Source organism: Leptodactylus fuscus, chromosome 11 (genome assembly GCF_031893055.1).
Source record: "Leptodactylus fuscus isolate aLepFus1 chromosome 11, aLepFus1.hap2, whole genome shotgun sequence".
Classification (NCBI taxonomy): Eukaryota; Metazoa; Chordata; class Amphibia; order Anura; family Leptodactylidae; genus Leptodactylus; species Leptodactylus fuscus.
The window spans coordinates 36,170,124-36,196,901 of record NC_134275.1 but is presented as its reverse complement, the minus strand read 5'-3'; the positions used below and the strand labels follow the sequence as shown (position 1 = coordinate 36,196,901).

Here is a 26,778-nt window from a genome sequence, read left to right as displayed (position 1 = left end):
TAGTAGAATACACTGCGATTAGAACCAGAACAGGAGAAATAAGGTATTACACAGGAAACATTTAAGTCAATGATCTGGCCATGTGCTCGGATGTGCAGGGTCCTCTGGAGTGAAAGATTCTTTATTGCTGTACTCTGCTTTGGCTCATAGATGGATGGCAATCCTGAATTGGGAACCGCAACTCTCTAGTAACTGATAATTCACTAAAAGAGAATTTCAATATTGTTATTTTTTTATCCAGACAACCCTATGAGGAAATTTTCCTTCTAATATCTGTCTCCTAGCTGCCAGGAACTGTAAAGAAATCCAGGATCAGGGGGCAGTACTGAGTGACTGGTACACCATATACCCCGATGGCAGCCAGCCCCTTAAGGTCCTGTGTGATATGGATGCAGATGGAGGGGGATGGATTGTAAGTATATCAAATATGTCAATAAGTTACTAGAAGAAGATTCTTCCAAGTAATACTGACCTGTTCTATTGAGCAGAATATTATAAAGTCTGATTATAAGGAACAGTCACGCCATTTTTGGGGGATTTTCAGATTGTTTTTGATATACGAGTTTGTATATAATGTAGCTTCTAGGATACTGCTGACCTTTTCATAAACTATTATAGTTTTTTACCTATCTTAGTCTTATCTGCAATGAGAGACCTTGGCCCAATGTTTAACATAACCCATCTGGTTTTACTCTAGGTAATACAGAGACGTTGGGACGGGTCAGTAGATTTCTTCTGCACTTGGCATGCTTATAAGAAAGGATTTGGAAATCAGCTGAATGAATTTTGGCTGGGGAATGAAAATATTCATCAAATAACTTCAACAGGTAATGAGAAACCTGAGAAACATCTCCTCTGATGGTTATTGCCACAATCTAGATGGAGGAGACTGGAGGACAGGAGTTGTAGTGGTGGATGATGTGCCGCCTGCTAGGCCAAGTACACTCCACCAAGCACTCCAGTCCCGCTCCTGGGCCGGACACCGCTGAGGGGGGTCCTGCAGAACTACCTAATGGAGGGGGTAGTAGTTTACCCCAAGTTCCAATTAGAGAGGGAACCTCTCCTCTCTCAGCTGGTGTGATGTTGGTCAGAAGGGCCCTGATGGTAAGGCTGGCACGACTCAAGATGTCAGAAGTGCAGTTGAAAAAGGAAAAACTTTATTCAGCAACTGGCACAGATGTAAACGGCAGCTTCCAAATGGGGATAGTAGTAGCACAGTGTCCAATCCCTCAGCCTTGGTTATAGGAGAGTGCCCAGGGATGTTACAGGCTCTATGGCCCAAACATGTTCCTCCTATCAGTGTCCTCTCCTACTCCTCTTAGCACGGAACATAAAATGTACAATAATACAGACAGCGATACGCCCTATCTCAGGGCTGTCTGTAGTTGAGCCTGGGGCAATGTTCTCTCTTCCTAGGGGCTGTATGGTTAGCTGTTGAGGTCCAAAGTTGGTGTCCTCTCTGTACAGTCCAGCATAGACTGCACAGGACCATTGATACCACTAGACTGAGACCTCAACCGATACCCTGAACACCTAAGTCTCCTACAACCCAGCTCATTGGCCTGTGATTGGCTAGGACTGAACCAAGGCAAAGGTTCGAACAAAAAGGGGGAAAATAACAATTGAAAGCTGCAAAACAATGAAAGAGAACACAGAACATAAAGGACGAGACATACCAACACAACCCAGAGGCAAAATAGACAAAACCTTAAAGCAGTAGCTCTCTGGGATGCAGCATTATTCTCATTGCTTGCCCCAGTACTGTCTATCCATGGTTGATGGGTCCATAATCGGTTGTTGCTGGCTTGTCATGGACTAGTTGATCTGGTGCTTATTGTTTGAGCATAATGATCTATATTCTGTCCTTGTTATTAAAGAGGACCTTTCATCAGATTGGGCACAGGCAGTTCTATATACTGCTGGAAAGCCGACAGTGCTGAATTCAGCGCACTGTCAGCTTTCCCGATCTGTGCCCCAGGTAAAGTGCTATCAGTCCCGGTACCGTAGCTCTTTACAGTCTGTCAGGTACGTCCTTCTCCACAGCAGCACCTATCGCTGTACAGTGTGAGCGGGGAGGAATGCCCCCTCCCCTCCTGATAATACTCTTTTATGTTCCTTCCCGCTCACACGCTACAGCAATAGGTGCTGCTGTGGAGAAGGACGTACCTGACTGACTGTCAGAAACGCTCTTCTGACTGTAAAGCACTACGGTACCGGGACCGATAGCGCTTTACCCGGGGCACAGATCGGGAAAGCTGATAGTGCGCTTAATTCAGCGCACTGTCGGCTTTCCAGCAGTATATACAGTCATGGCCAAAAGTTTTGAGAATGACACAAATATTATATTTTCACAAGATTCTGCTGCCCTCTGGTTTTTATGTGTGTTTGTCAGATGTTTTTATCACATACAGAAATAGAATTGCAATCATATTATGAGTAACAAAAGCTTATATTGACAGTTAGAATGAGTTAATGCAGCAAGACAATATTTGCGGTGTTGACCCTTCTTCTTCAGGACCTCTGCAATTCTCCCTGGCATGCTCTCAATCAACTTCTGGACCAAATCCTGACTGATAGCAGTCCATTCTTGCACAATCAATGCTTGCATTTTGTCAGAATTTGTAGGTTTTTGTTTGTCCACCCGTCTCTTGATGATTGACCACAAGTTCTCAATGGGATTAAGATCTGGGGAGTTTCCATGCTATGGACCCAAAATCTCTATGTTTTGTTCCCTGAGCCATTTAGTTATCACCTTTGCTTTATGGCAAGGTGCTCCATCATGCTGGAAAAGGCATTGTTGATCGCCAAACTGCTCGTGGACGGTTGGGAGAAGTTGACCTTGGAGGACATTCTGGTACCATTCTTTATTCATGGCTGTGTTTTTAGGAAAGATTGAGAGAGAGCCGATTCCCTTGGCTGAGAAGCAACCCCACACATGAATGGTTTCAGGATGCTTTACAGTTGGCATGAGACAAGACTGGTGGTAGCGCTCACCTCGTCTTCTCCGAATAAGCTGTTTTCCAGATGTCCCAAACAATCGAAAAGGGGATTCATCAGAGAAAATGACTTTACACCAGTCCTCAGCAGTCCACTCCCTGTACCTTTTGCAGAATATCAGTCTGTCCCTGATGTTTTTTCTGGAGAGAAGTGGCTTCTTTGCTGCCCTCCTTGAGACCAGGCCTTGCTCCAAGAGTCTCCGCCTCACAGTGCGTGCAGATGCACTCACACCTGCCTGCTGCCATTCCTGAGCAAGCTCTGTACTGCTGGTAGCCCGATCCCACAGCTGAAACACTTTTAAGAGACGTATCATTCTCAAAACTTTTGGCCATGACTGTAGAACTACCTGTGCCCAATCTGATGAAAGGTCCTCTTTAAGAAGAACTATTGAAGACTTAGAGTAAAGTCTACATTTAGACAAAGTTAGAGCCATAGTCAGGATCAGACAAGCCCACCAGAGTGCCAGAGGATCCCCCTTCCCCCTGTGGCTGTGAATACTAGCCTGACCTTGTATCTTTTGTTCTGTACTCCAACAATGTTGTGAGTGCTGAACAATAGGCCCATGGTCGAGCTGGAAATCATAGCATAAATAACTGATTCATTAAATATTGCCCAGCTGAGGCTCGGTTCACATCTGCATTTGGGTTTTACGATCATGGTTGGTCCAGGAAATGTGTCAATCACACTCTACATTATCCAGACCACACATCTAAAGTTCTATGTTTTATGTCACACTCGCTGCCCCAGAGTACGGGCGCTGGTTCAGGACGCTCTGGACCTCTGAGAGCCTCCATGTTCTTGTGGACGCCGGCCGGCCGATAGCTCCGCCCACATAGAGAAGCGGCACCCATCCAGGTGAGCTGCTGATGGGGCTGGGATGACGTCATCCCAGGTCCTACAGCGTCCCAGGTCCTGCAGCAAATTCGAAAGTGAAAAGCAGCGGTCATGGGAGTGAATTGCGGTGGTGTACGGGAATTCCATGTAGCCTATCGTTCAATCCGTGACCCAAGGTATGTATGTGCGCAATTTCAGCCAAATCCGTTCCCCCGTCTAGGTGTCATTGCATCCCCTTTCCAACTCCCTCCCCCCCCCCGACCCCTTTGCACCCACCCCCGCAACCCTCGGGCTCCTCCCCTGCCTGGGGTTAGGAGCTAGGCCCGAGAGGGCAATAGGGAGTTTGTGGCTTGCTATGCTAAAAAGTGTGTGGGATTGCAGAGCTGGTGGTATGAGTTGTGGTTTGTGGGGGTCCTGGCAAAAATGTATGTCTGCAATTGTGACGAAAAGTAGCCTATCGTTCGGTTGAGGGGTTTTTGCGTGATTGAGGAACAAACATCCAAACATCTAAACATCCAAACATCCAAACACACATACTTTCACATTTATAATATTATAGTAGGATGGTGACGTCGCCACATAACGAGTGCGCGATGACGTCACCAGGAAGTAAACTGCCGTTGATTTGTATGTGTTTGGGGCGCTGGTTGGCACCAGGTGTAAGTAGTTCTAGTAATTTTTTGTATTTTGCCAGTCCATATATATGTCGCGCTATTATAACTGAGATCACGCCTCTTGATGAAGCCATCCAGGCGAAACGCGCCTTTGGTGGGCAGAACTTCCCCCTGACTGATGACCACTTATGTCTTAAATATGTCTCTGGGTATGTGCTATTGATTTACTATTTACTATACTAGTAGAATTATTATTATTATTATTATTATTGTTTATATAGCACCATTAATTCCATGGTGCTGTACATTTGGGGGTTACATACAATACACAGAACATACAGGTAGATATAATACTAACAGTGACCGACTGGCACAGTGGGGTAGAGGGCCCTGCCCACGAGGGCTTACAATCTATGAGGGAAGGGGGTAGAGACAGAAGGAGAGGGGGAGACTGTACAGATGGCGGTGTGGTGATAGTGTTATTGGAGGTTGTAGGCCTTCCTGAATAGGTGAGTCTTCAGGGCCTTCTTGAATCCTGTGATTGTGGGGATCAGTCTTATGTGTCTTGGTAAGGAGTTCCAGAGTATGGGGGATGCACGGGAGAAATCTTGGAGGTGGTTGTGTGAGGAGCGGATGAGAGAAGAGCGGAGTAGGAGGTCATTGGAGGATTGGAGGTTACGTGTGGGCAAGTAGCGGGAGATTAGGTCAGAGATATATGGAGGGGACAGGTTGTGGATCGCTTTGAATGTTAACGTTAATAGCTTGAACTTAATTCGCTGGGCTATAGGTAGCCAGTGGAGGGACTGGCAGAGGGGAGCAGCCGATGAAGATGGGAGGGGGTGAGGTGGATTAAGCGAGCAGCACAGTTTAAGGTGGACTGGAGGGGGGCGAGGGTGTTTGCTGGGAGTCCATGGAGAAGGGTGTTGCAGTAGTCTAGGCGGGAGATTGAGGGCCTGGACGAGCATCTTGGTAGTTTCAGGGGTGAGGAAGGAGCGGATTCGATGGATGTTCTTGAGCATTTGTAGCATTTCCCTCATTCATCTGTGAGAGGATTCTGGTACTTGTTTACCGGTGCGTGGTGAACTGTCTTTTTTTGTTTCCCCTTGTCATGTATATGTGTTTTATTTATTGTAATTTAATAAATATTTCTATTTTTAGTAGTACATTTTTTGTAGTGTCTCTGTTTTTTGGTGTATAACTTTCTCTTTACCTGCACAGTTCCCAGAACAACATAAATGGCAGAAAATGGATGCACTAAAACTATTGGGCAGTTTAGTCCAACACAACACAAACCTCACAACCAATTCATAAAGAGAAGGTGGATTCATCCAAAAACAGGCCAAAATCAGGGTACAAAATATGGCCACTGGAATCAGTACTGAAGTCTGGGCAGGGACTTCAAGCAGAAGTGGACTAAGAAACTAAATGTGAGGAGCAAGGAACAAGCTCAGGAACGAGAACATGCCGTCTCTTAAGCATAAAACTTGGTTTACTGATCCCAGTCTATGATCCTGAATTCCCACTAAATACCTGGAGGGAAATTAGTAAAAAAAATAATGGAAAGTCAGTTTTTACATCTTACAGATCTTGGAAGATTAATGGGCTTCCCATTGATTTGACCATAGTGGGTGATGACAAATTGATCTCTAGATGGCTGCCAGAAAATTTTCTGCTCCACATACCAAGAATTATCAGGTTGTGATTTGAGTCCCTTGTGTAAGAAAAGAAAAACATTACAAATTTTTGCTGTTGGTGGGAAATATTTCACATGGACAAGGCTAGAAAAGTCCAAGTCCCGTGAGCCTATGTATGTATAAAAGACAAGGTTTCATCTACAGACATTATAAGACAGCAGATGTGAGGTCTGGAGGACGGTTCTAAACATCTTGGGGCCACCATGTACATGCCAATAGTACTCTTGCTTGGAATGGTTTCGAGGCTGTGCAGTAGTGACCAGTCATGTCCAGGTGAGTACTACATATATACTGAATATAAATGTCTGTCATTACTCTTTATGCTGTGTTGACACGTTACAATTGTATCTTGGATTGAGATGTGATTTTGTGAAAAAAACATAGAAAAATCAGGCCAGTTTCTCTTCCTCTTGCAAATTTGCAAGATCAAATAAATCTGGCAATACAGATGCATCATGTGAACACAGCCCTTACCATATATAATCATACATAGCTTTGATTTATGTTATTCCACCATCATGTAAACAGTGTTTTTTACTGACAGATGTGAAGGTTATAGGGATTGGAGATTCAGACAAATTGTCCATTCTTCGAGGCTGCCCTGGTCATCCTGGTCTTCCAGGTCAAAAAGGAGATGTTGGGGCTCAAGGTGAAAAAGGTGGGTACTAGACTAATACCTACAGAGTATTGGCTGGGTAGGGTAGTCTCCATGTGTGTAACTAGCCATGTAGTAGACACAGCAGTTGCTAGTGGGCCCAACAATTAAAGGGAACTATTACCACTGAGATATAGGGGGGAAATTAGTGATAACTATGGATGATGAAAAAAAGTGGAGAACGGACTGCACTTTACTTTACTGGGACATCATAATTAGTAAATCTAAGGGTATAGGGAAACTAACAATAATAGAACACACTAATAGTCCCTATTGAAAAAAACAAAATAAATAAAACTTAACTTTTAATGTCTCAAAGTTAAAATTTAGTTATTGCAGTCACTGATAAATAATTGGATACTCCTAGTAACCACCTTCTGTGTTTCAATTAAAGTGGATACATAGAGCACAATACACACCATAAGAGTGGTTAGAGAACTTTCACTGGGTGAGTTGTTAGCAGTCTCCCTTTTTTTTGGCCACCTGCTATTCCTCCCCAACACTTCCTAGTCTCTATCCACCCCACAAATGAGTAAAACTGTTACTGGTCTGTTAGAAGCTGTCAGTGTATTCAAATCGGAGTTGTACACAAAATAATAGTAGACTAGTAGTGGTGCATACGCCTGGTAAGATATACAACCTGTAATCTATATCCATGTTGGTGTAAGAGCTACGGGATACATTGTGGGTCTCTTTACCAACCTGTAATCTATATCCCTGTCGGTGTAAGAGCTACGGGATACATTGTGGGTCTCTCCGATACAGCGATGTAAACAGACAGCAGCGGGGAAGAAATACTTGCGCTTTATTTACAATTCGCGCATGCGCGAGCACTCGAAACCCCGGACCAGTGTACTGAGCCCGCCCATCCCTGATGTAATGTGTTCAGACGCGCCCTGATTGGTGCGGTCTGTGAGAGAGGGCGGGGATCTGGAGGGGGATCGCTCCCGGACGGCCCTATTTAAGTCCGAGGAGATGCAGCGATCAGTGTCAGTCATTAAAGTAGCGGGGCCAACCACCGTGGTCCCGCGAACTGTGGTTTTTACCGCATACTGGATCTAAAAACATCCCCCTGATGAACTATATTTTCTATAGGGAAACGCGTAGGGGCAATTAAAAGTATAGGAGCTGCAGGTGTGTGGAGTGTAGCACCCCAAGCATTGAGGGAAAAGGAGGGGCTGGTAGTGGTAGACTGGGGAATGGATGACTGACCAGGAATCGTTCTGTATATCTTACCAGGCGTATGCACCACTACTAGTCTACTATTATTTTGTGTACAACTCCGATTTGAATACACTGACAGCTTCTAACAGACCAGTAACAGTTTTACTCATTTGTGGGGTGGATAGAGACTAGGAAGTGTTGGGGAGGAATAGCAGGTGGCCAAAAAAAAGGGAGACTGCTAACAACTCACCCAGTGAAAGTTCTCTAACCACTCTTATGGTGTGTATTGTGCTCTATGTATCCACTTTAATTGAAACACAGAAGGTGGTTACTAGGAGTATCCAATTATTTATCAGTGACTGCAATAACTAAATTTTAACTTTGAGACATTAAAAGTTAAGTTTTATTTATTTTGTTTTTTTCAATAGGGACTATTAGTGTGTTCTATTATTGACATCATAATTAGAGATGAGCGAACAGTAAAATATTCTATATTTGTTTCAAATAGCCGTTCAATATTCGACTATTCGAACGAATATCGAACCCCACTATGACACCCCAGGAAATGATGCTAACACCCTGGAATGCAACTGGGATAGCAGAAGAAACATGCCTGGGGGCATCTAACATGCCCAAGTCACTGTATTACGTCGGGATCCCTGTCAGCTTGCGATATGCGGAAGCTGACTTTTTCCCATAGAAATGCATTGACCAGCGTTGATTGGCCGAATGCCATACAGAGTACAGCATTCGGCCAATCAACGCTGGTCAATGCATTCCTATGCCGAGATGAAGCAGAACTGGCCATGCGCTGTGCTCGGCTACACCGGAGATGCAGACGAGCTCAGTGCACGGCCAGCACTGCTACACCGGAAATGAAGCAGAGCTGGCCGTGCGCTCAGCACGGCTACACCGGAGATGCAGACAAGCTCCGCGCATGGCCAGCACTGCTACACCGGAGATGAAGCAGAGCTGGCCGTGCGCTCAGCTCGGCGACACAGGAGATGCAGCCGAGCTGAGCGCACGTCGAGCACTGCTACACCGGAAATGAAGCAGAGCTGCGTGTGCGCTGAACGCTGCTGCACACTCAGCTCTGCTGTATCAGAGATGTAGCAAAGCTGAGTGTGTGCTGAACCCTGCTGCACACTCAGTTCTGCTGCATTAGAGATGTTGCAGTGCTGAGTGTGCGCTGAACCCTGCTGTACACTCAGCACTGCTGCATCAGAGATGTAGCAGGGCTGAGTGTGCGCTGAACCTTACTGCACTCTCATCTCTAATCATAATACAATAATACATCATAATTATTATCTTTATATGCTGTGACATCCCCTGTAAGTAACAAAATATTTCCGCACTGTACTCAGTGTAATCTTACCACTAGCACCCCTTCCCCTGTTATTCAGTCTGGGAAGGGGGGGAAGTTGTCTTTTGATTGTCCGCCTTAGGCAGCAGAGAAGCTAGGTTCACCACTGCACATACATATCACCATATGTCCTATTTACTATCCCATATATAAATCTATTGCTATATTTTCCAGGACAAATGGGATTTACTGGGATGCCAGGAGAGGTCGGCCGTCCAGGTGAAAAAGGTCAGTGAAGAATTACTACATGTTATATGAGATACTGTATGTAATAACTATGACAGAATGCAAAATTCTGATTGTACGGCCATTTGTCTAGTTCTCCCCACTTTTAAGGACGTATTATACATACAGCGGGGATTTCCTTTAGCATCAGGACATTGTACTCCAACTATGAGCACTAACAAACAGCTCTACATATCTCAGCTTCCTGGACCCATATGAGTGTGACTTTGGGTTGCTTTTAGTATTTTTTAATAGATATGTATTTTTGATTTTGTATTTTTTTCTAATAGGAGAGAAAGGAGCAAGTGCCGTAGCTGAGCCAGTGTACGGTAAGTTACCTGTCTACATCTCTCCATATGGGCCAAAATGCAGCTTAAGCAAAACTTACCTTAAAAACACAAATATAAAAATGTACTAAATTAATACATATAAAAACCAAAATCATTATTGAAATGGACAAGAATTCCTGCTTTTAGGACACACAGTTTATCCCAATATGTTGATTTGTAAAACATCTATATCAGGGCTTTTATCTTGTTTCTCAAGGTAGGAAATTGGAGGGTTGAGGGGTAGAGGGCGCTACACTCTAATTAAAACGCCCCCCCACCTTCCCTACACACTAAATTAATCACAATAAAGTGTCCTGCTTCTGGGGATCATGGTGATCAGTTGTAATATTTGATGGAATGTGGCAGCAAGTGTTCAGTTTCCCTATAGCACCCCCACAGGAGCAATGAAGTATTACACTGCTACAATTGAACTCAATATCTGGGTTACTCACAGTCTTCCAGGGTAATAGATGATCTTTATTGCTGCTCTCCATTGTGGCGATTAGATGATGATCCTGAATGGGGATACCCTATCTCCCTATTAACTCATTAATCCCTACAAGAGAATATGATTTTTTTTCTTCTACATGAAATAACCTTTTAAGTGAAATTTCCTTCTAATATCTGTCTCCTAGCTGCCAGGAACTGTAAAGAAATCCAGGCTCAGGGGGCAGTACTGAGTGACTGGTACACCATATACCCCGATGGCAACCAGCCCCTTAAGGTCCTGTGTGATATGGATACAGATGGAGGGGGATGGACTGTAAGTATATCAAATATGTAGGTAAGTCACAATGAGGAGATTTTCCTGAGAAATATGGATCCATATTAATAATATCCTTTTCTATAGGATGGAATGAGGGAGCGGAAATGTTATATTTTTTTTTTGGGGGGGGGAAATGAAGTTTGTCACAGGACTTTGCATAGTTTCTAGGATAATGGTGGCCTTTCTGTAGACTATATTGTTTAGACCAGGGATGTTCCTAGACATGGTCCAAGGCTTAACATAACCTTCTGCTCTTACTGTAGGTAATACAGAGACGTTGGGACGGGTCAGTAGATTTCTTCCGCACTTGGGATGATTATAAGAAAGGATTTGGCAGTCGGCTGAATGAATTTTGGTTGGGGAATGAAAATATTCATCAAATAACTTCAACAGGTAATGAGAAACCTGAAGAACATCTCCTTATTGACGGTTCTGCTCATTGCTTGCCTCAGTACAGTAAAGGGAGACTCTGAGAATAATTTCCTCTTGTAGGCCCAAAGAATCCCAGTCTGACACTGGCCATTGTCCTGAAGATGCCTCCACAACATCTTCTAGACTACAGCTTTTAGGCCATGTTGGTCTAAATGGAATCCCATCTTGAACTCAGGAATGAATATAGGGACCTAGACCTCTGAAGTCACTAGATCTCTGGGCAGGGCCAGCGTTAAGGAGGGATGGGGCAAACTGGGCAATTGCAGCAAGCAGCAGCCTCATGTGCGTTTATGCTGCAGCAGCAGCCTCATGTCCGCTTATGCTGCAGCAGCCTCATGTCCGCTTATGCTGCAGCAGCCTCATGTCCGCTTATGCTGCAGCAGCTCATTTCCACTTATGCTGCAGCAGCCTCATCTCCGCTTATGCTGCTGCAGCAGCCTCATGTGCGCTTATGCTCCAGCAGCCTCGTGTCCGCTTATGCTGCAGCAGCCTCGTGTCCGCTTATGCTGCAGCAGCCTCATGTGCGCTTATGCTGCAGCAGCAGCCTCATGTGCGCTTATACTGCAGCAGCAGCCTCATGTGCGCTTATACTGCAGCAGCAGCCTCATATCCGCTTATGCTGCAGCAGCCTCATGTGCGCTTATGCTGCAGCAGCCTCATGTGCGCTTATGCTGCAGCAGCAGCCTCATGTGCGCTTATACTGCAGCAGCAGCCTCATGTGCGCTTATGCTGCAGCAGCAGCCTCGTGCGCTTATGCTGCAACAGCAGCCTCGTGCGCTTATGCTGCAACAGCAGCCTCATGTGCGCTTTTGCTGCAACAGCAGCCTCATGTGCGCTTATGCTGCAGCAGCCTCATGTGCGCTTATGCTGCAGCAGCCTCATGTGCGCTTATGCTGCAGCAGCAGCCTCATGTGCGCTTATGCTGCAGCAGCAGCCTCATGTGCGCTTATGCTGCAGCAGCAGCCTCGTGCGCGCTTATGCTGCAACAGCAGCCTCATGTGCGCTTTTGCTGCAACAGCAGCCTCATGTGCGCTTATGCTGCAGCAGCAGCCTCATGTGCGCTTATGCTGCAGCAGCCTCATGTGCGCTTATGCTGCAGCAGCCTCATGTGCGCTTATGCTGCAGCAGCCTCATGTCCGCTTATGCTGCAGCAGCCTCATGTCCGCTTATGCTGCAGCAGCCTCATGTGCGCTTATGCTGCAGCAGCAGCCTCATGAAATAGGATATCAGCAGTGGACACTTATCCTATGGGGAAGGATCTGAAATCTGTACATAAGACTAGGTACAGGGATGTCAGCAGTTTACTAATGTATTCTCTATAAGTTGTCTTGTTGAATCTCATTGTGAAACGCCAGGCCTTGGTAGCCTGAAAATGGCCACTAACAAAGGGTCATGTAATGCTGCAGCACCCACCGCCACATCCTATATAATGCAATTCACCTGATCAATCTCCTGGTATTCCAGGACCATTGTCCAGCCAGGAACCTGCAGAGGTGCAGAAACACACAGAATATTTTTCTGCAGCATTTCTAATAGTGATCTCAGAGTTTTCCTCTGCAGACCCTCTGCACCTATTATACTTCTATAGAAAACACCAGTGCTTCTACAAGTATAACTGACATGCTGTGAAAATGCAGCTTTTCCGCTGCAGATTATCTTTTCTGCAATGTGTGTATATGGGATTAGTCAGAATCTCCTCCACTTTGCAGGGACTGTAAAACGCAGCATTTATTGCCGCGGTGTTTCTGCTCTGGCCAAAATGCTTAGTTTTCGAAATGTGGGGCCCTGGCCTTAAAGACCTTAAGAACACTCCAGTAAATAACAGTGAGCGAATTAACAGAATAGGACTATGTAGTGGGCACAATATTTCAGCATTTGGGGCCCAACTTTTAATTTTGTCTAGGACCCCACTATGTCTAAAACCCGTCCCTGTCTGTAGGTAATGTGCCACAAATTGGGTTGTATGGGTTCCTCTTTCATGTCTAAATAAGTTTCCTTTTTCTAAAGCTCCTGTGCTTCTCTTTATCTATAAAGGAACATGGGAATTCCGTGTCGATCTGCAAGATTTTGAAGGTAAAAAGGTGTTCGCCAAGTATGCAAGCTTCAAAGTCTTGGATGAATCTCAGAAATACACATTATTACTTGGAGCCTTTCAGGAAGGAACTGCAGGTAAGTCAGGTCAATTTTTGTAGGGAGCCTGACAGTCCCTGTTTTTTTTCTTAGGGATATTGACATTGACAAGTGACAAGTGGGCGTGCCTACTCAGTGCAGCCTCTTCTCAATAACAAGCCATTATTTTGTAAGAAATAGAAGGAAATCTGTTTTCTCCATTTAAGGCATGTGAAAGCTAAATCAGGTCTAAGGTTTAGGAGACCTCTACTATCTCAGCTTCTTAGGCCGGGTTCACACTGAGTATTTTGGCTCGTGATTTGGTACGTAGACGCCGCGGGATCTTTTGCGGGCCATATACGCTCCCATTGTTTTCAATGGGAGCCGATACCGTATTGAAAACAATGGGAGCGTGTACGGCCCGCAAAAGATCCTGTGGCGTCTACGTACCAAATCACGAGCCAAAATACTCCGTGTGAACCCGGCCTTAGAGCCCTCGGCAGGACATTATGTCTACTACAGTAAAACCTGGGTTGTCATGTTGTAAACGGGGTTGTCTGGGAATCCTGAGTTAATAGGGGCGTCCTTTGTTGAGGATCTTTGTCTCTTGGCATGAGTGGAAACATGTGACACAGAACATCTCTGACGCTGGAGGACCTGACATGTCCTGTATTACATAGACAGCCCATTGATTTGAATGGACAGAGTGTAATAATTCCCTTTTCCTGTGGTGGTGCTGCAGGGAAATTGAGAGCTGTCAGGTATTGGTGAGACCTAGCAGGGGACAATATTCAATTTGTTTATGGTCAGGGAACCTTTCCAACCAGTATGGAGTGTCCAAATAGGACACTTGTAGATGCCAATATATTCTGCAGTCCTTTACAGAAATTGTCACCTTTAGCGTGTGACAAACCAATCTGATACTTGATCTCTTTGTCATTTTGCAGGAGATTCCATGGGAGATCTAAACAAAATGAAGTTTAGTACTAAAGATGAAGACAATGACATTTCTGAGGGTGACTGTTCCCAACGCTTTAGGGGCGGCTGGTGGTATAATACTTGTCATAACGCAAACCTTAATGGATTATACTACCTAGGGGCGCACACCTCTTATGCGGACGGCATCAACTGGTACACTGCAAGAGGGTATAACTACTCGTACAAGCATGCAGAGATGAAGATTAGGGTGGTTTAGATAAAGATGGAGGAGCAGTCCTGGCCATTTATGGATTTCTAAATATTTGTTAAAGTTTTTTTGCAATGAGTTTGTGTTTATGAAATTTTTCACAATAACCCCTCCCCTTTTCCCGCTTTGTTAAGGTGGAAGAGAGATTTTGTAAGTCTCTTGATGAATGCAAAATCACACACTGCAAGTATCCCTGGGCATGATGAATGACGAGTTATGTTTGATTGGAGAGGGGGAGGAGGCTGAATGTATTGTATCGGCTGCCTGGTTATAACTGTAGAAAAGATTCGGTCAATGTTCTAGTCTTATATCTAAGACTAGATTCACATAACCGTTGTTATATATGGGTCCTTGAAATAGAGCAGATGGTGTAAAATTCTGTTAATCTGGAATGCTACATAGAGACTTATTAGACACCAAACCTGTTTGGGTTGGAATGGTTCCGGTTTCCATAAAGTGGTAAGGGGACATTACTTTTAGAAGGTTTCATGATCATTGTTTTTATATATTGAATTATTTTGTGCATTATGACACACCACAACATTGTTAACATGATGTTAAATTTTCTATTGGTTTGAGCAACTTGAAGTAGAACAATGGTGGAATGTATTGTAAAGGGTTAATATTGCTTCTTGATGATTCTACCACTTTCATACTACGTTTTCCTTAAGTTCTGTTGCATGTCTTGATACTGTCTAATACAAAAGGTGTAAGGTTAGATCCCAATCCAGAGACCATCAGACGTGTGTACAACACAGCTATATGTTATGCAAGGGGGACTGGAACGCTATAAGTGTTCAGTATATTCTATGGTAGATAAACCATTGACTCCAGACGTCTGCTTGGTTTCCTTTCATCTTTGGTTTGCCTGTATATTGTGGAGTCTCAGCTAGTATGACATTGGGTTTCTCCAAGCTTAAATGTAAGTCTTGCTCCTTGTTTATTCTTGATTGTATTTGCTTGCTTATCGTTTCCCTTCATTGAAATCACTTACATTAGTGGTGAGCGACATTCTTGGTTCTCACTATACTTAGAGCCCACAGTAAAGCAATATCCAAAGAACTGGGGACAGACTAGATTAGAGAATTTCTGCAACTATAGTGATGTGCTCCTCTTAAATTAAGCGCATCCTCTGGTGATACAAAGGATATCAAGTTGGGTGCACAAAACCTCAAATCCCCCATCCCTTTGTTCCTAAAGGTTCTCTACACTTTTACATACTTTACTATGACTATATAGTAACTGATACAATATTACCACTGGATCAAATTTCAAAAATTGCTGGAACTGTCTGACAACAGAGAGTAGTAGAATAAGCTATGTAAATCTCACATAGCACTGAGAGACGGATTCTGGACACACAAACATCTTCAACACCAGCTGTGAAGCCAGATGTTGGCAGATCAAAACCAGAGGGAAGAATCTGAAGAGTGAACATGTATAAATCAAGAGGTAATGCCAGAGCCAAAAATCAGAAGACAAGTGAATACCCATTAATAAGCTAATGGTCAGTATTTCAGTAATTCAACACAAATGATCAGAGTTCAGGAGCATCACTAAAGTACAAACTAATAGCAGGCACCTGGGGCGCAGGAACAGAGTTTAAATATCCCTCCTCAGCTGCTTATTTAATCAGCCAGGAAAGCTCTCAAATCTGATATATTTCTGAGATATTTGATAGCCATCTGTCAGGTACTATTGATGCAGGTTAAACACATTTTCACTAAAATTCTGAGTCCACCACAGGAATGAGAATATGTGGTCACAGAAGAGGACATGCTTAAAGGGAATGTATCTCTGTCTATGGGAACATTTTTTAGTCATTGTCAGTGGTGGATGCAATTATGGGTCATTGTTCCCATCCTATGACTATGAAATTCCATTACATACCCGATCACTGGAGGGTTTGTGGGAAATTATTAAAGTTAATAATAGAAACAAAGTTTTTTCATCTTACAGATCTTGGAAGATTAATGGGCTTCCATTGGATGTGACCATAGTGAGTGTCGAGGGATTTATGTCTAGATGTCGGCCAGTGACCTTTTTGCTCTACATACCAAGAATTACCAGGTTGTGATTTGAGTCCCTTGTGTAAGGAAACAAAACAAATTTTTGATGTTAGGGGAAAAATATTTCACACGGACATGGCTGGAAAAGTCCAGGTCCCTTGAGACAATGTATGTATAAAAGGTCTCATCTACAGACATAAGACAGAACATGTGAGGTCTGGAGGACGGCTCTAAACATCTCGGGGCCACCATGTACATGCCAATACTACTCTTGCTTGGAATGGTTTTGAGACTGTGCACCAGTGACCAGTCATGTCCGGGTGAGTACTACATACAGTATATATGTTTGTCATTACTTTTTATGCTGTGTTCACACATTACAATTGTATCTTGGATTGTGATCTGATTTTGAGAAAAAAACATGGAAAAATCAGCCCAGTTTCACTTCCTCTTTGCAAAGATCAAATAAATCTGGCAATACAGATGCATCATGTGAACACAGCCCTTACCATATATAATCATACATAGCTTTGATTTATGTTATTCCACCCTCATGTAAACAGTGTTTTTTTTACTGACAGATGTGAAGGTTATAGGGATTGGAGATTCAGACAAATTGTCCATTCTTCGAGGCTGCCCTGGTCATCCTGGTCTTCCAGGTCAGAAAGGAGATGTTGGGGCTCAAGGTGAAAAAGGTGGGTACTAGACTAATACCTACAGATTATTGGCTGGGTAGGGTAGTCTCCATGTGTGTAACTAGCCATGTAGTAGACACAGCAGCTGCTAGTGGGCCCAGCAATTAAAGGGAACCATTACCACTGAGATATAGGGGGGAATTAGTGATAACTATGGATGATGAAAAAAAGTGGAGAACGGACTGCACCTCCGTTACTTTACTGGGACATCATAATACCTCTATGTGACATCAGTATAATTTCTTTATATGCTGTGATGTCACCGTGTACACTGAGTTTGTTTGTATTATCTCTGTACTGTGACATCACTGTGTGTATTATCCCTGTGCTGTGACATCACTGTGTGTATTATCTCTGTACTGTGACATCACTGTGTATATTATCTCTGTACTGTGACATCACTGTGTGTATTATCCCTGTGCTGTGACATCACTGTGTGTATTATCTCTGTACTGTGACATCACAGTGTGTATTATCCCTGTACTGTGACATCACAGTGTGTATTATCCCTGTACTGTGACATCACTGTGTGTATTATCCCTGTACTGTGACATCACTGTGTATATTATCTCTGTACTGTGACATCACTGTGTGTATTATCCATGTACTGTGACATATCTATGTGCTTTATCCATACTGTGACATCACTGTGTGTATTCTCTGTACTGTGACATCACTGTGTGTATTATCTCTGTACTGTGACATCACTGTGTGTATTATTCCTGTACTGTGGCATCACTGTGTGTATTATCCCTGTATTGTGACAACATCACTGTGTATATTTTCTGTATTTGTGTTATCATTATGTGTGTTATTTCTGTGTATAAAGATGCTGAAAATAATTGTACACTTTTCAAGTTCTTTTGCTATGGGGCCTCATGATTACTTGTTAGTAGTCCCTATACTGTATCCACTGATAAATGTCTAATATGTTATGGCACATATATCGCCATATGTCCTATTTTCTATCCCATATATAAATCTATTGCTATATTTTCCAGGACAAATGGGATTTACTGGGATGCCAGGAGAGGTCGGCCGTCCAGGTGGAAAAGGTCAGTGAAGAATTACTACATGTTATATGAGATACTGTATGTAATAACTATGACAGAATGCAAAATTCTGATTGTACGGCCATTTGTCTAGTTCTCCCCACTTTTAGGGACGTATTTTACATACAGCGGGGATTTCCTTTAGCATCAGGACATTGTGCTCCAACTATGAGCACTAACAAACAGCTCTACATATCTCAGCTTCCTGGACCCCTATGAGTGTGACTTTGGGTTGCTTTTAGTATTTTTTTTATAGATATGTATTTTTAATTTTGTAATTTTTTCTAATAGGAGAGAAAGGAGCAAGTGCCGTAGCTGAGCCAGTGTACGGTAAGTTACACGTCTACATCTCTCCATATGGTCCAAAATGCAGCTTAAGCAAAATTTTCCTTAAAAACACAAAAATGTACTAAATACATATATTAAAAAACAAAATCACTAATTATTGAAATGGACAAGAATTCCTGCTTTGAGCGCACAGAGTGTCCCAATCTGCCAATATGTGATTTATAAAACGTCTGTATCGGGGGAAGGGGGGGTGTTTGTATTTCAAAGTAGGAAATTAGAAGGTTGAGGGGTAGGGAGCGCTACACTCTAATTAAAAGCCCCCCCCCCCACCTAAATTAATCACAATAAAGTGCCCTGCTTCTGGGGATCAGGGTGATCAGTTGTAATCTGTGAGGGAATGTGGCAGCAAGTGGTCAGTTTCCCTACAGCACCACCACAGGAGCATTGAAGTATTACACTGCTACAATTGAACTCAATGTCTGTGTCACTCGCAGAGTCTTCCAGAGTGATAGATGATCTTTAATCCATTTTTTCTACATGAAATAACCTTTTAAGTAAAGTTTTCTTCTTATATATCTGTCTCCTAGCTGCCAGGAACTGTAAAGAAATCCAAAATCAGGGGGCAGTGTTGAGTGACTGGTACACCATGTACCCCGATGGCAGCCAGCCCCTTAAGGTCCTGTGTGATATGGATACAGATGGAGGGGGATGGATTGTAAGTATGTCAAATATGCAATGCCCGGTTTTTCTGAGAAATATGGATCCATAGTAATAATATCCTTTCCTAGAAGGGAAGGAGGGAGCAGAAATTTTATATTTTTCTTTAGGTGGGGAAAAGTATTTTTTTGTGGCAGGACTTTGTATAGTTTCTAGGTAATGGAGGCCTTTCTGTAGACTGCTTTGTCTAGACCAGGTCTGATCTTATCTATATGTTGCCAATAATGAGTAGACCTGGTCCAAGGTTGAACATAACCCCATCTGCTCTTACTCTAGGTAATACAGAGACGTTGGGATGGGTCAGTAGATTTCTTCCGCACTTGGGATGATTATAAGAAAGGATTTGGAAGTCGACTGAATGAATTTTGGTTGGGGAATGAGAATATTCATCAAATAACTTCAACAGGTAATGAGAAACCTGAGGAACATCTCCTTATTGACAGTTCTGCACATTACTTGCCCCAGTACGGTGTCTCGAAGGTCCATATGTGGTTGTTGGCTTGTTGTGAAGTAGTTGAATTCTTGTTCCTTTATTTTAGGATACGGATATACTGTATCTACTGTGTCTGTTTTGTTTGTTATATTTTGTGTTTAGAGGAGCTATGGCCTAAAACAGAGTGGCACGTGTGGCATATTTTACTGCCACAGCAGCCAGCACGGGACCTGCAGGTATTAAGAGAAGAGGGAGTGCCCTTTAGTGCTCTGCTATTGCAATGATATAGGATAATGATGGCAAACCTTTTTGAGACCGAGTGCCCAAACTGAAACCCAAAACCCAATAAATTATCTCGGAGTGTCAAAACAGCAATTTAACCTTAAAACTCTGTGGATCCACCATTGTGGACCCACAAATTACAGTTGTTTGAATGGAGCTTTACAGAGCTTGTACTGAAAGGTAAAGGTCTCTGCATTTGGTAGTGAAGAATTAATATTCACTACTTACATCGCACAGGACCTGTTTTATAGTGACTGTGAAATGTTATTACAGCCTGTACTAATACCATGTCTGCTATAAAACACATACTGTGTGATATAAATAGTGAAGGGACCCCACACAGTACAATCTGCCCCACAGTGGCCCTCACACACAGTACAATCTTCCCTGCAGTGCCCCGCACAAAGGATTATATATTCCACAGTAGCTCCCCTCCCCACATAGTATTAAATGCTCCACAGTAGCCCCCCTACCCAAACAGTATTAAATGCTGCACGGTAGTTCCCCTTCCACACACAGTATTAAAAGCTGCACAGTAGTTCCCCCTCCCCACACAGTAGTAAATGTTCCACAGTAGTCCCCCTCCCCACACAGTAGTAAATGTTCCACAGTAGCCCCCCTCCCCACACAGTATTAAATGTTCCACAGTAGTCCCCCTCCCCACACAGCAGTAAATGTTCCACAGTAGTCCCTCTCCCCACACAGCAGTAAATGTTCCACAGTAGCCCCCTCCCCACACAGCAGTAAATGTTCCACAGTAGTCCCCCCTTCCCACACAGTAGTAAGTGTTCCGCAGTAGTCCCCCTCTCTGCACAGTAGTAAATGTTCCACAGTAGTCCTCCTCCCCCACACAGTATTAAATGCTCCACAGTAGCCCTTACAATTATTGCAGTACAGCAATGAGAGGACCTCATTCTTGATTTTTTTAAATTTACATTGGCACGTCGAACAAAAGAGGTTGTCTACCTCTGGAGTAGAGCAATAGTCTACCTCCAGCAAAAGTTGGACTCACTTGAGAGGTACAGTAATGATATGTACATAGGCTCTGTAGTCCAGAAGAAGACAACTCCATTGGAAGAAACTTTGGAGCCAGACCTTGTCATTTTTCTAATAGGATGAATCACAAATAAAGCAATAGATTTTATTGATATATCTTGTGTGTGCCACAAAGTCCAACAAGGTGGATATGCGCATGGTCTGTATAAATAAAAAGTAACACTCAGAATAATTTCCTCTTGTGGGCCCAAAGAGTCCCAATCTGGCACTGGCTGTTTTCCTGAAGATGCCTCCACAACATCTTCTAGACCACAGTTTCTAGGCCAGGTAAGACTAAATGGAGTCTTATCTTCACTCAGGCCTGAATATAGGGACCTAGACCTCTGAAGTCACCATTCTGTAGGTAATATGCTACAGAATGGGTTGTATGGTTTCCTCTTTGATGTCTGAAGGAGTCAATTTTTTCTAAAGCTCTTGTGCTTCTCTTTCTCTACAAAGGAACATGGGAATTACGTGTCGATCTACAAGAGTTTGAAGGTAAGAAAGTGTTTGCCAAGTACGAAAGCTTCAAAGTCTTGGATGAATCTCATAAATACACATTATTACTTGGAGCCTTTAAGGAAGGAACTGCTGGTAAGTCAGGTCAATTTTATTTTTGACAGTCCCTAAAGTTTTCTTTTATTAGTGATATTGACATTTTACTCTTAAACTGTCGTTGCCATTTTGCAAAAGTGACAACTGGGCATGCCTCCCCCTTGCATCTTCTCAACAACAAGCCATTATTTTGTAAGAATGAGAATGGAAATCACCAGCAAAAATCTATTTCTGCCATTTAAGGCATGTGGAAGCTAAATAATTTCTCACATTTCTCAGCTAAGAATCCTACCATCTCAACTTCTTAGACCCTTCTGTAGGAAAAGGGACAATGACTAAAACTTGGGCTCTTAAATGTGTTGGGTTTTTTTTGTTTTTAAAAAAAGGCTTGTTAGTACTATTAATGGGTTAATACATGCACCCATCTTCTCCTCCTGGCATCTTCTGCATTTGTTTATGAGGTTCAGACTCCTGCTATGTGACTTCCACACTAAACCTTCTCACCTCACTCCCCCCACTTCTGGTCTCCCTCTCTCCCATACACCCCTCCCTGTCTCTCTAGCTATCTCAACCACTACTAGCTCTTCCCAACTAACTCAGCCCACCCCCAACGTCATCATACTTGCCTCTCTTCTTTCCTTTTTTCTCCTGCAGGACGGCCCATTCTTCTTTTCTGACTGCTGGCGCGTACTATAGACCAATCACTGCTCTGTGGCCAACAATCCATCGTAACTGCACAGGTCTCTGATGCTGCTCCCATGCCTGAGCAGAAGAAGTGGATTATCGGCTGCACAGAGCAGTGGTGGAACTATAACACGCTGGAGATCAGAAAACAGGGAGGAACTGTCCCGCAGGAAGAAGCCTGCAAGGAAGAGAGGCAAGTGTGATGGAGTAGATAGGGGGAGTAGTAGTTCCGTTCCGTTACAAGAATTCGGGAAACGGATTGTCACTAGATAACCAGAAAATGTGAGTAACTATACATTTTTAATAAATTATGTTATTTAGAAAATAGGACAACCCCTTTAATCTACAGTAAGTGAAACCTGAGTTGTCATGTTTAAACAGGGCTGTTAATAGGGGCTTGTTGAGGATCTTTGTCTCTTGGCCAGAGTGGAGACGTGTGACAAAGAGCATCTCTCACTCAGGAGGATCCGACATGTCCTGTATTACATAGACAGGGGTTCTCCAGTAGGGAGTGTCCAAACTGGAGAATCCCTTTAAGGAATTAAAGGAATTTATGAGGAATCTAATCCTTTATTTAATTTGTCACCTTTGGTGTATGACATATGTCTGTCATTTTGCAGGAGATTCCATGGGAGATCTAAGCACCATGAAGTTTAGTACTAAAGATGAAGACAACGACATCTATGAGGGTGACTGTTCTCAACACTTTAAGGGTGGCTGGTGGTATAACAATTGTCACTATGCAAACCTTAATGGATTATACCACCTAGGAGCGCACACATCCAATGCAGATGGCATCAACTGGCACCAGGCAAGAGGGTATAACTACTCCTACAAACATGTAGAGATGAAGATCAGACCGGTTTAGACTCAGACAAAGGAATTGTGCATTTCTGAATTCCCAAATTGTCATGTATGGGCTGATGAAAAGGAACAGACAGCACACAGATGGGGTCTCTGAAATGTCTGTGTTGTTTATGGGCCCCATCACTTGAAACTATGAGATTGAGCTGCAAAATGGACAATAATAGGCAGAGGAAAAGCTTCAAGCTCCTGGGCTCCAATGCAAAATCTCTACTGGGGTCTCTACCGACCTTGTGCTATTTAGAATATATATTTTATGTGGCAGAGGGACCTTTGGGGTAGTGGCTGTTACCTCTGCAACCCCTATAGCTATTCCCCTGGGATTAAACCCTGAATTTTTCAACACAATTTTTTAGGTGCATTTACTGTAAATCACGCTTTAAGAAATTCCACGCTCAAATATCGAAAGATTCTCACCCAATCTGGATGCGCTAAAATGTGCTATGTTTATGCCAGTGTCTAGTCGTATCCACAATAGTAATTCAGAGCCAATGACGCCACATTCCACCATATCTAAAGTTGACTTAGACCTCAGTCTTTTAATGTTTAAAGAAAGATGGTCACTTTCCTTCAGAGACAGTACCACACTTATCCATAGGGTTGTGTTTTGTATTGCAGGCCTTCTATGTCGATGTAAGTAGACCTGAACTGCATTACCACACTCAACCTGTGGACAGTATGGTGCATGTTTTTCCAATCATGTATAGCCCTGTTAAACTTATTCAATATGCAAATCCAACATTTCCCTTTGTGAATTATACAAGACAGACTGCAATAGACCTGAGAGTCATATTAAAAATATTAGTCTCTGGGAACAATATAGCGCAGGCCTGGATCAGCGCAGACACTAGGACTACAGCCACTGTGAGTACAGCTACTGGGTGAGTGTATCCCATTTGCAGATTAAAATATTTGGCCCACAAACTGTATACGACTCCTTTTGTTTGGCCCCCGAACGATACACAACCATCTTTTTATTTTGGCCCACACACAGAATGACTCCCCTTTTTTGCCGTATGATGATGGTGGATGATACAGAATGCCCTTTAATGTTATATTACTGTATGCACTTTGCTGTTTGTTACGTGGAGCCCTTTCCTCTTGTTGGTCCGAGCTAAGGACAGTATGGTCACCATGAGGCAGACAAAGCTGGAGGAGAAACGTGCATGGAATTGTGGACTTCTTCTTTCAAGGAGATGATTTTTGGTGTCTATTGCTGATGTGTGAAGATGCTACAGCTGACTGGTATTTCTTTCTATACTGTGGACACGTGGAACTCTGTTACAGCCTTGGAACCTACCATCACCCACCTAACCCATGAGTTTATGGAAGCCTGGCAAGAGAGCAGCAGCCTGTGTACCTGGATGGCTTCAGACTTCTTTGGGCAGTAGACCACAGTGGTAAGAAGAAAAGAGGAGCATTTGTGATGAAGGATATTGGGACATTTTTTGTGGTTAAGGAACAATAGTGCTGATGCAATATACCGAACTATCAGCTGTGAGCAGGAGATCTCACTACCTATGAAAGGAACTACCACATGTATATGTCCCCCACCGCTACAAAAAACATTTCTGCCTGTTATATCTACATGCTGTGCCCCCTTCCTTGTGTCCTCCAACCACATTCTGCTGTATTATCAACATCACCCCGCACACAGAACTAAATGATCCTGCAGCGTGTCTGTGTTTCTTTCTTTTTAGTTGCTATAATTCCTAGGACTTCTCTATCTGCCATGAGCTTGTATGTGTTTTCTCTCTTGTTATATACTACTGTACCATCTATGAAACTGTATCACTGAAATTTCCCCGTTGTGGGACTATTAAAGGATTATCTTATCTTATTCATACTGCATAAAGCATAGCTAGAAGTTCCTTCACGTAGGGAAAATATTACAAGCTTGAAGTGGATAGTGTCCTCACCCAGATGTGCCCCCGGTACACAGATGTTAATCTGCTTTTTAATATTACCCTTAATAAAAATGTTTTATAGCATTGTTTTGTTTCATGTGTTTTCTTATTGGTGCTGCTTTGTATTCTTGTTCTGTTAGGTGTTTGCAATAGGACAGTCAAAAGACTGAAAGAGGAACAATACCGCATTTAGCTGTTATCAGCCATATCTTCTTTGGCCCCCCCATCCATTCCCAACATAGTTCCTTTGTGCTCCCACAATATGATGTCCCTTTAATGGGCAACGACATGGTATCATGCCCCCTTGTGGTTCCCAGACAGTATAGTGTAACACTATAATGCCCTCTTCATTGTTCCCCCCACTATATAATGCCCCTCAATTGTGGCCCACACAGAGAAGTTCACCAAAAAAAGTCACTTCACCTATTTCCCCCAGTCCGATCCTTCCTCTGCTGCCGCCATCTTGGGAGCAACAGGCACAATGTAGTGATGTCACTATATTGCTCCTTCCTGCTTCTAAGCTGTCTGGACAAAGACGGGGGCTAAATTGTCAAGCAGATAGGCTTGAAGTCAGGCAGCGATAGAAGGTGGAACACTACAATAGGTTCAGTTGAGGAGACTTTAGAATTCTGGCTGCCATCTTACAGAGATACCAGTCTATGCCCTCTCAAGTGTTCCTCAATTTGGACATCCAATAAAAGTCATTTTTGGGCATCCTGGCTAGTCCACAAGATTACCGTTTGCGACAACAAGGTGACATTGTAGTGTGTAGTCCAGTGAGGAGTAGTAGGAAGACCCCAAATGCCATTGAGCCTGGGACAGAGATTATTGTATTATGGGACAGTAATCAGATCACTTGTTATAGTTTATAAGGAACCAGACCCTTGTTAAGGAGGAGGGAGAGAAATGGAAGAGGAAGATGAAGAGGAGTACCGGGACAACAGTTTGGTGTCATGTCAAGAACAGATTTGGGTTCACGGCAAAGGATGGAATCGGGGTCCAATTATTTGTGTGGTGGAGGTTACGGATCTCACTGGAGAACTGGAGTGAGTACAGGAGGGGACGTGTGCCATGTGAGGCCTCATGCACATGGCCATAATTTTTTCTGCAATTTCTACTCATTTTTATTGCCCCCATACACATGACCCCATATTTTGCCGCCAAGTGATGGTGCTGCAATCAAAGTCCGCAAATTATGAAGCATGTCCTCTTCTTGTCTGCATTTACAGAACAGACAAGTGTAGAGGTCATACAAGTCTTTTTGCGGTTCAGTGATTGTGGATGGCATGTGGACATGTTTTTTGCAGATCAGTATTTGTGGACAGTAAAAACCACTATGGGTGTGTGCAGGAGGGTTCAAAAGTTTGGAAGTATGCTTGAAGGAGAATATTATGGAACCACTCGTTGCTTTTATTCTGCTGAAGCAGAAAAACAGGGTTCAATTCCCATCCCGCCTTTGTCCTTGGCTGCACGGTTAGAGCCAGAAGTGATGCATCAAAGCACAGCTGAGACTGCCTGAGGGTGAGAGATGGACCTGGAACAGATGGGTGCAGTATGGAAACGGGGCAGTGAAAAAAATGTCATGACAGGGTATGAGAACTTGATGGTGGTTAACATCTAATGGATCTCTACTTCCCGTTCATCATACAGGATGAAACCAACTTTTATAGAATCCCAACCAAATTAGCTCTCAGGTTGTTGGGTCCCATGCAGACAAACTTTTTTTTTTTTCTTTTTAACTTGTACCTAAGGCTAACTGAAGCGCTTCACCCAACGCATTGCTTTATCTATCATGCTCCATTTTTCAGATACTGTTTACAGCTCATTGCTGGGGTTTCAGACCACTTCTGCTATCTTAGTGGCTAGGCAGGTGAAGTCAAACCCTGTTC

At 43.3% G+C, this 26,778-nt stretch overlaps 2 protein-coding genes across 3 annotated transcripts; both read left to right on the top strand.

Annotated features, from left to right (window-relative positions):
- Positions 1 to 5,690: 5,690 nt before the first annotated feature.
- On the top strand, positions 5,691 to 14,417 carry LOC142184287 (ficolin-2-like). Of its 2 annotated transcripts, XM_075259068.1 has the most exons (8): positions 5,691 to 6,412; positions 6,684 to 6,797; positions 9,496 to 9,549; positions 9,837 to 9,875; positions 10,511 to 10,638; positions 10,905 to 11,034; positions 13,108 to 13,242; positions 14,130 to 14,417. In XM_075259068.1, exons 1-8 carry the CDS (start codon positions 6,343 to 6,345, stop codon positions 14,375 to 14,377), a joined length of 918 nt encoding a protein of 305 aa, XP_075115169.1. In that variant the 5' UTR covers positions 5,691 to 6,342; the 3' UTR covers positions 14,378 to 14,417. The 2 variants fall into 2 exon arrangements, with proteins under 2 accessions (XP_075115169.1, XP_075115170.1); XM_075259069.1 differs by lacking the exon at positions 9,837 to 9,875 and having other exon boundaries at positions 14,130 to 14,382.
- Positions 14,418 to 16,592: 2,175 nt separating this feature from the next.
- Positions 16,593 to 24,879, top strand: LOC142184289 (ficolin-2-like). The gene is made up of 8 exons (XM_075259071.1): positions 16,593 to 16,697; positions 16,959 to 17,072; positions 18,074 to 18,127; positions 18,416 to 18,454; positions 19,000 to 19,127; positions 19,406 to 19,535; positions 21,339 to 21,473; positions 22,739 to 24,879. Exons 1-8 carry the CDS (start codon positions 16,628 to 16,630, stop codon positions 22,984 to 22,986), a joined length of 918 nt encoding a protein of 305 aa, XP_075115172.1. The 5' UTR covers positions 16,593 to 16,627; the 3' UTR covers positions 22,987 to 24,879.
- Positions 24,880 to 26,778: the final 1,899 nt, after the last annotated feature.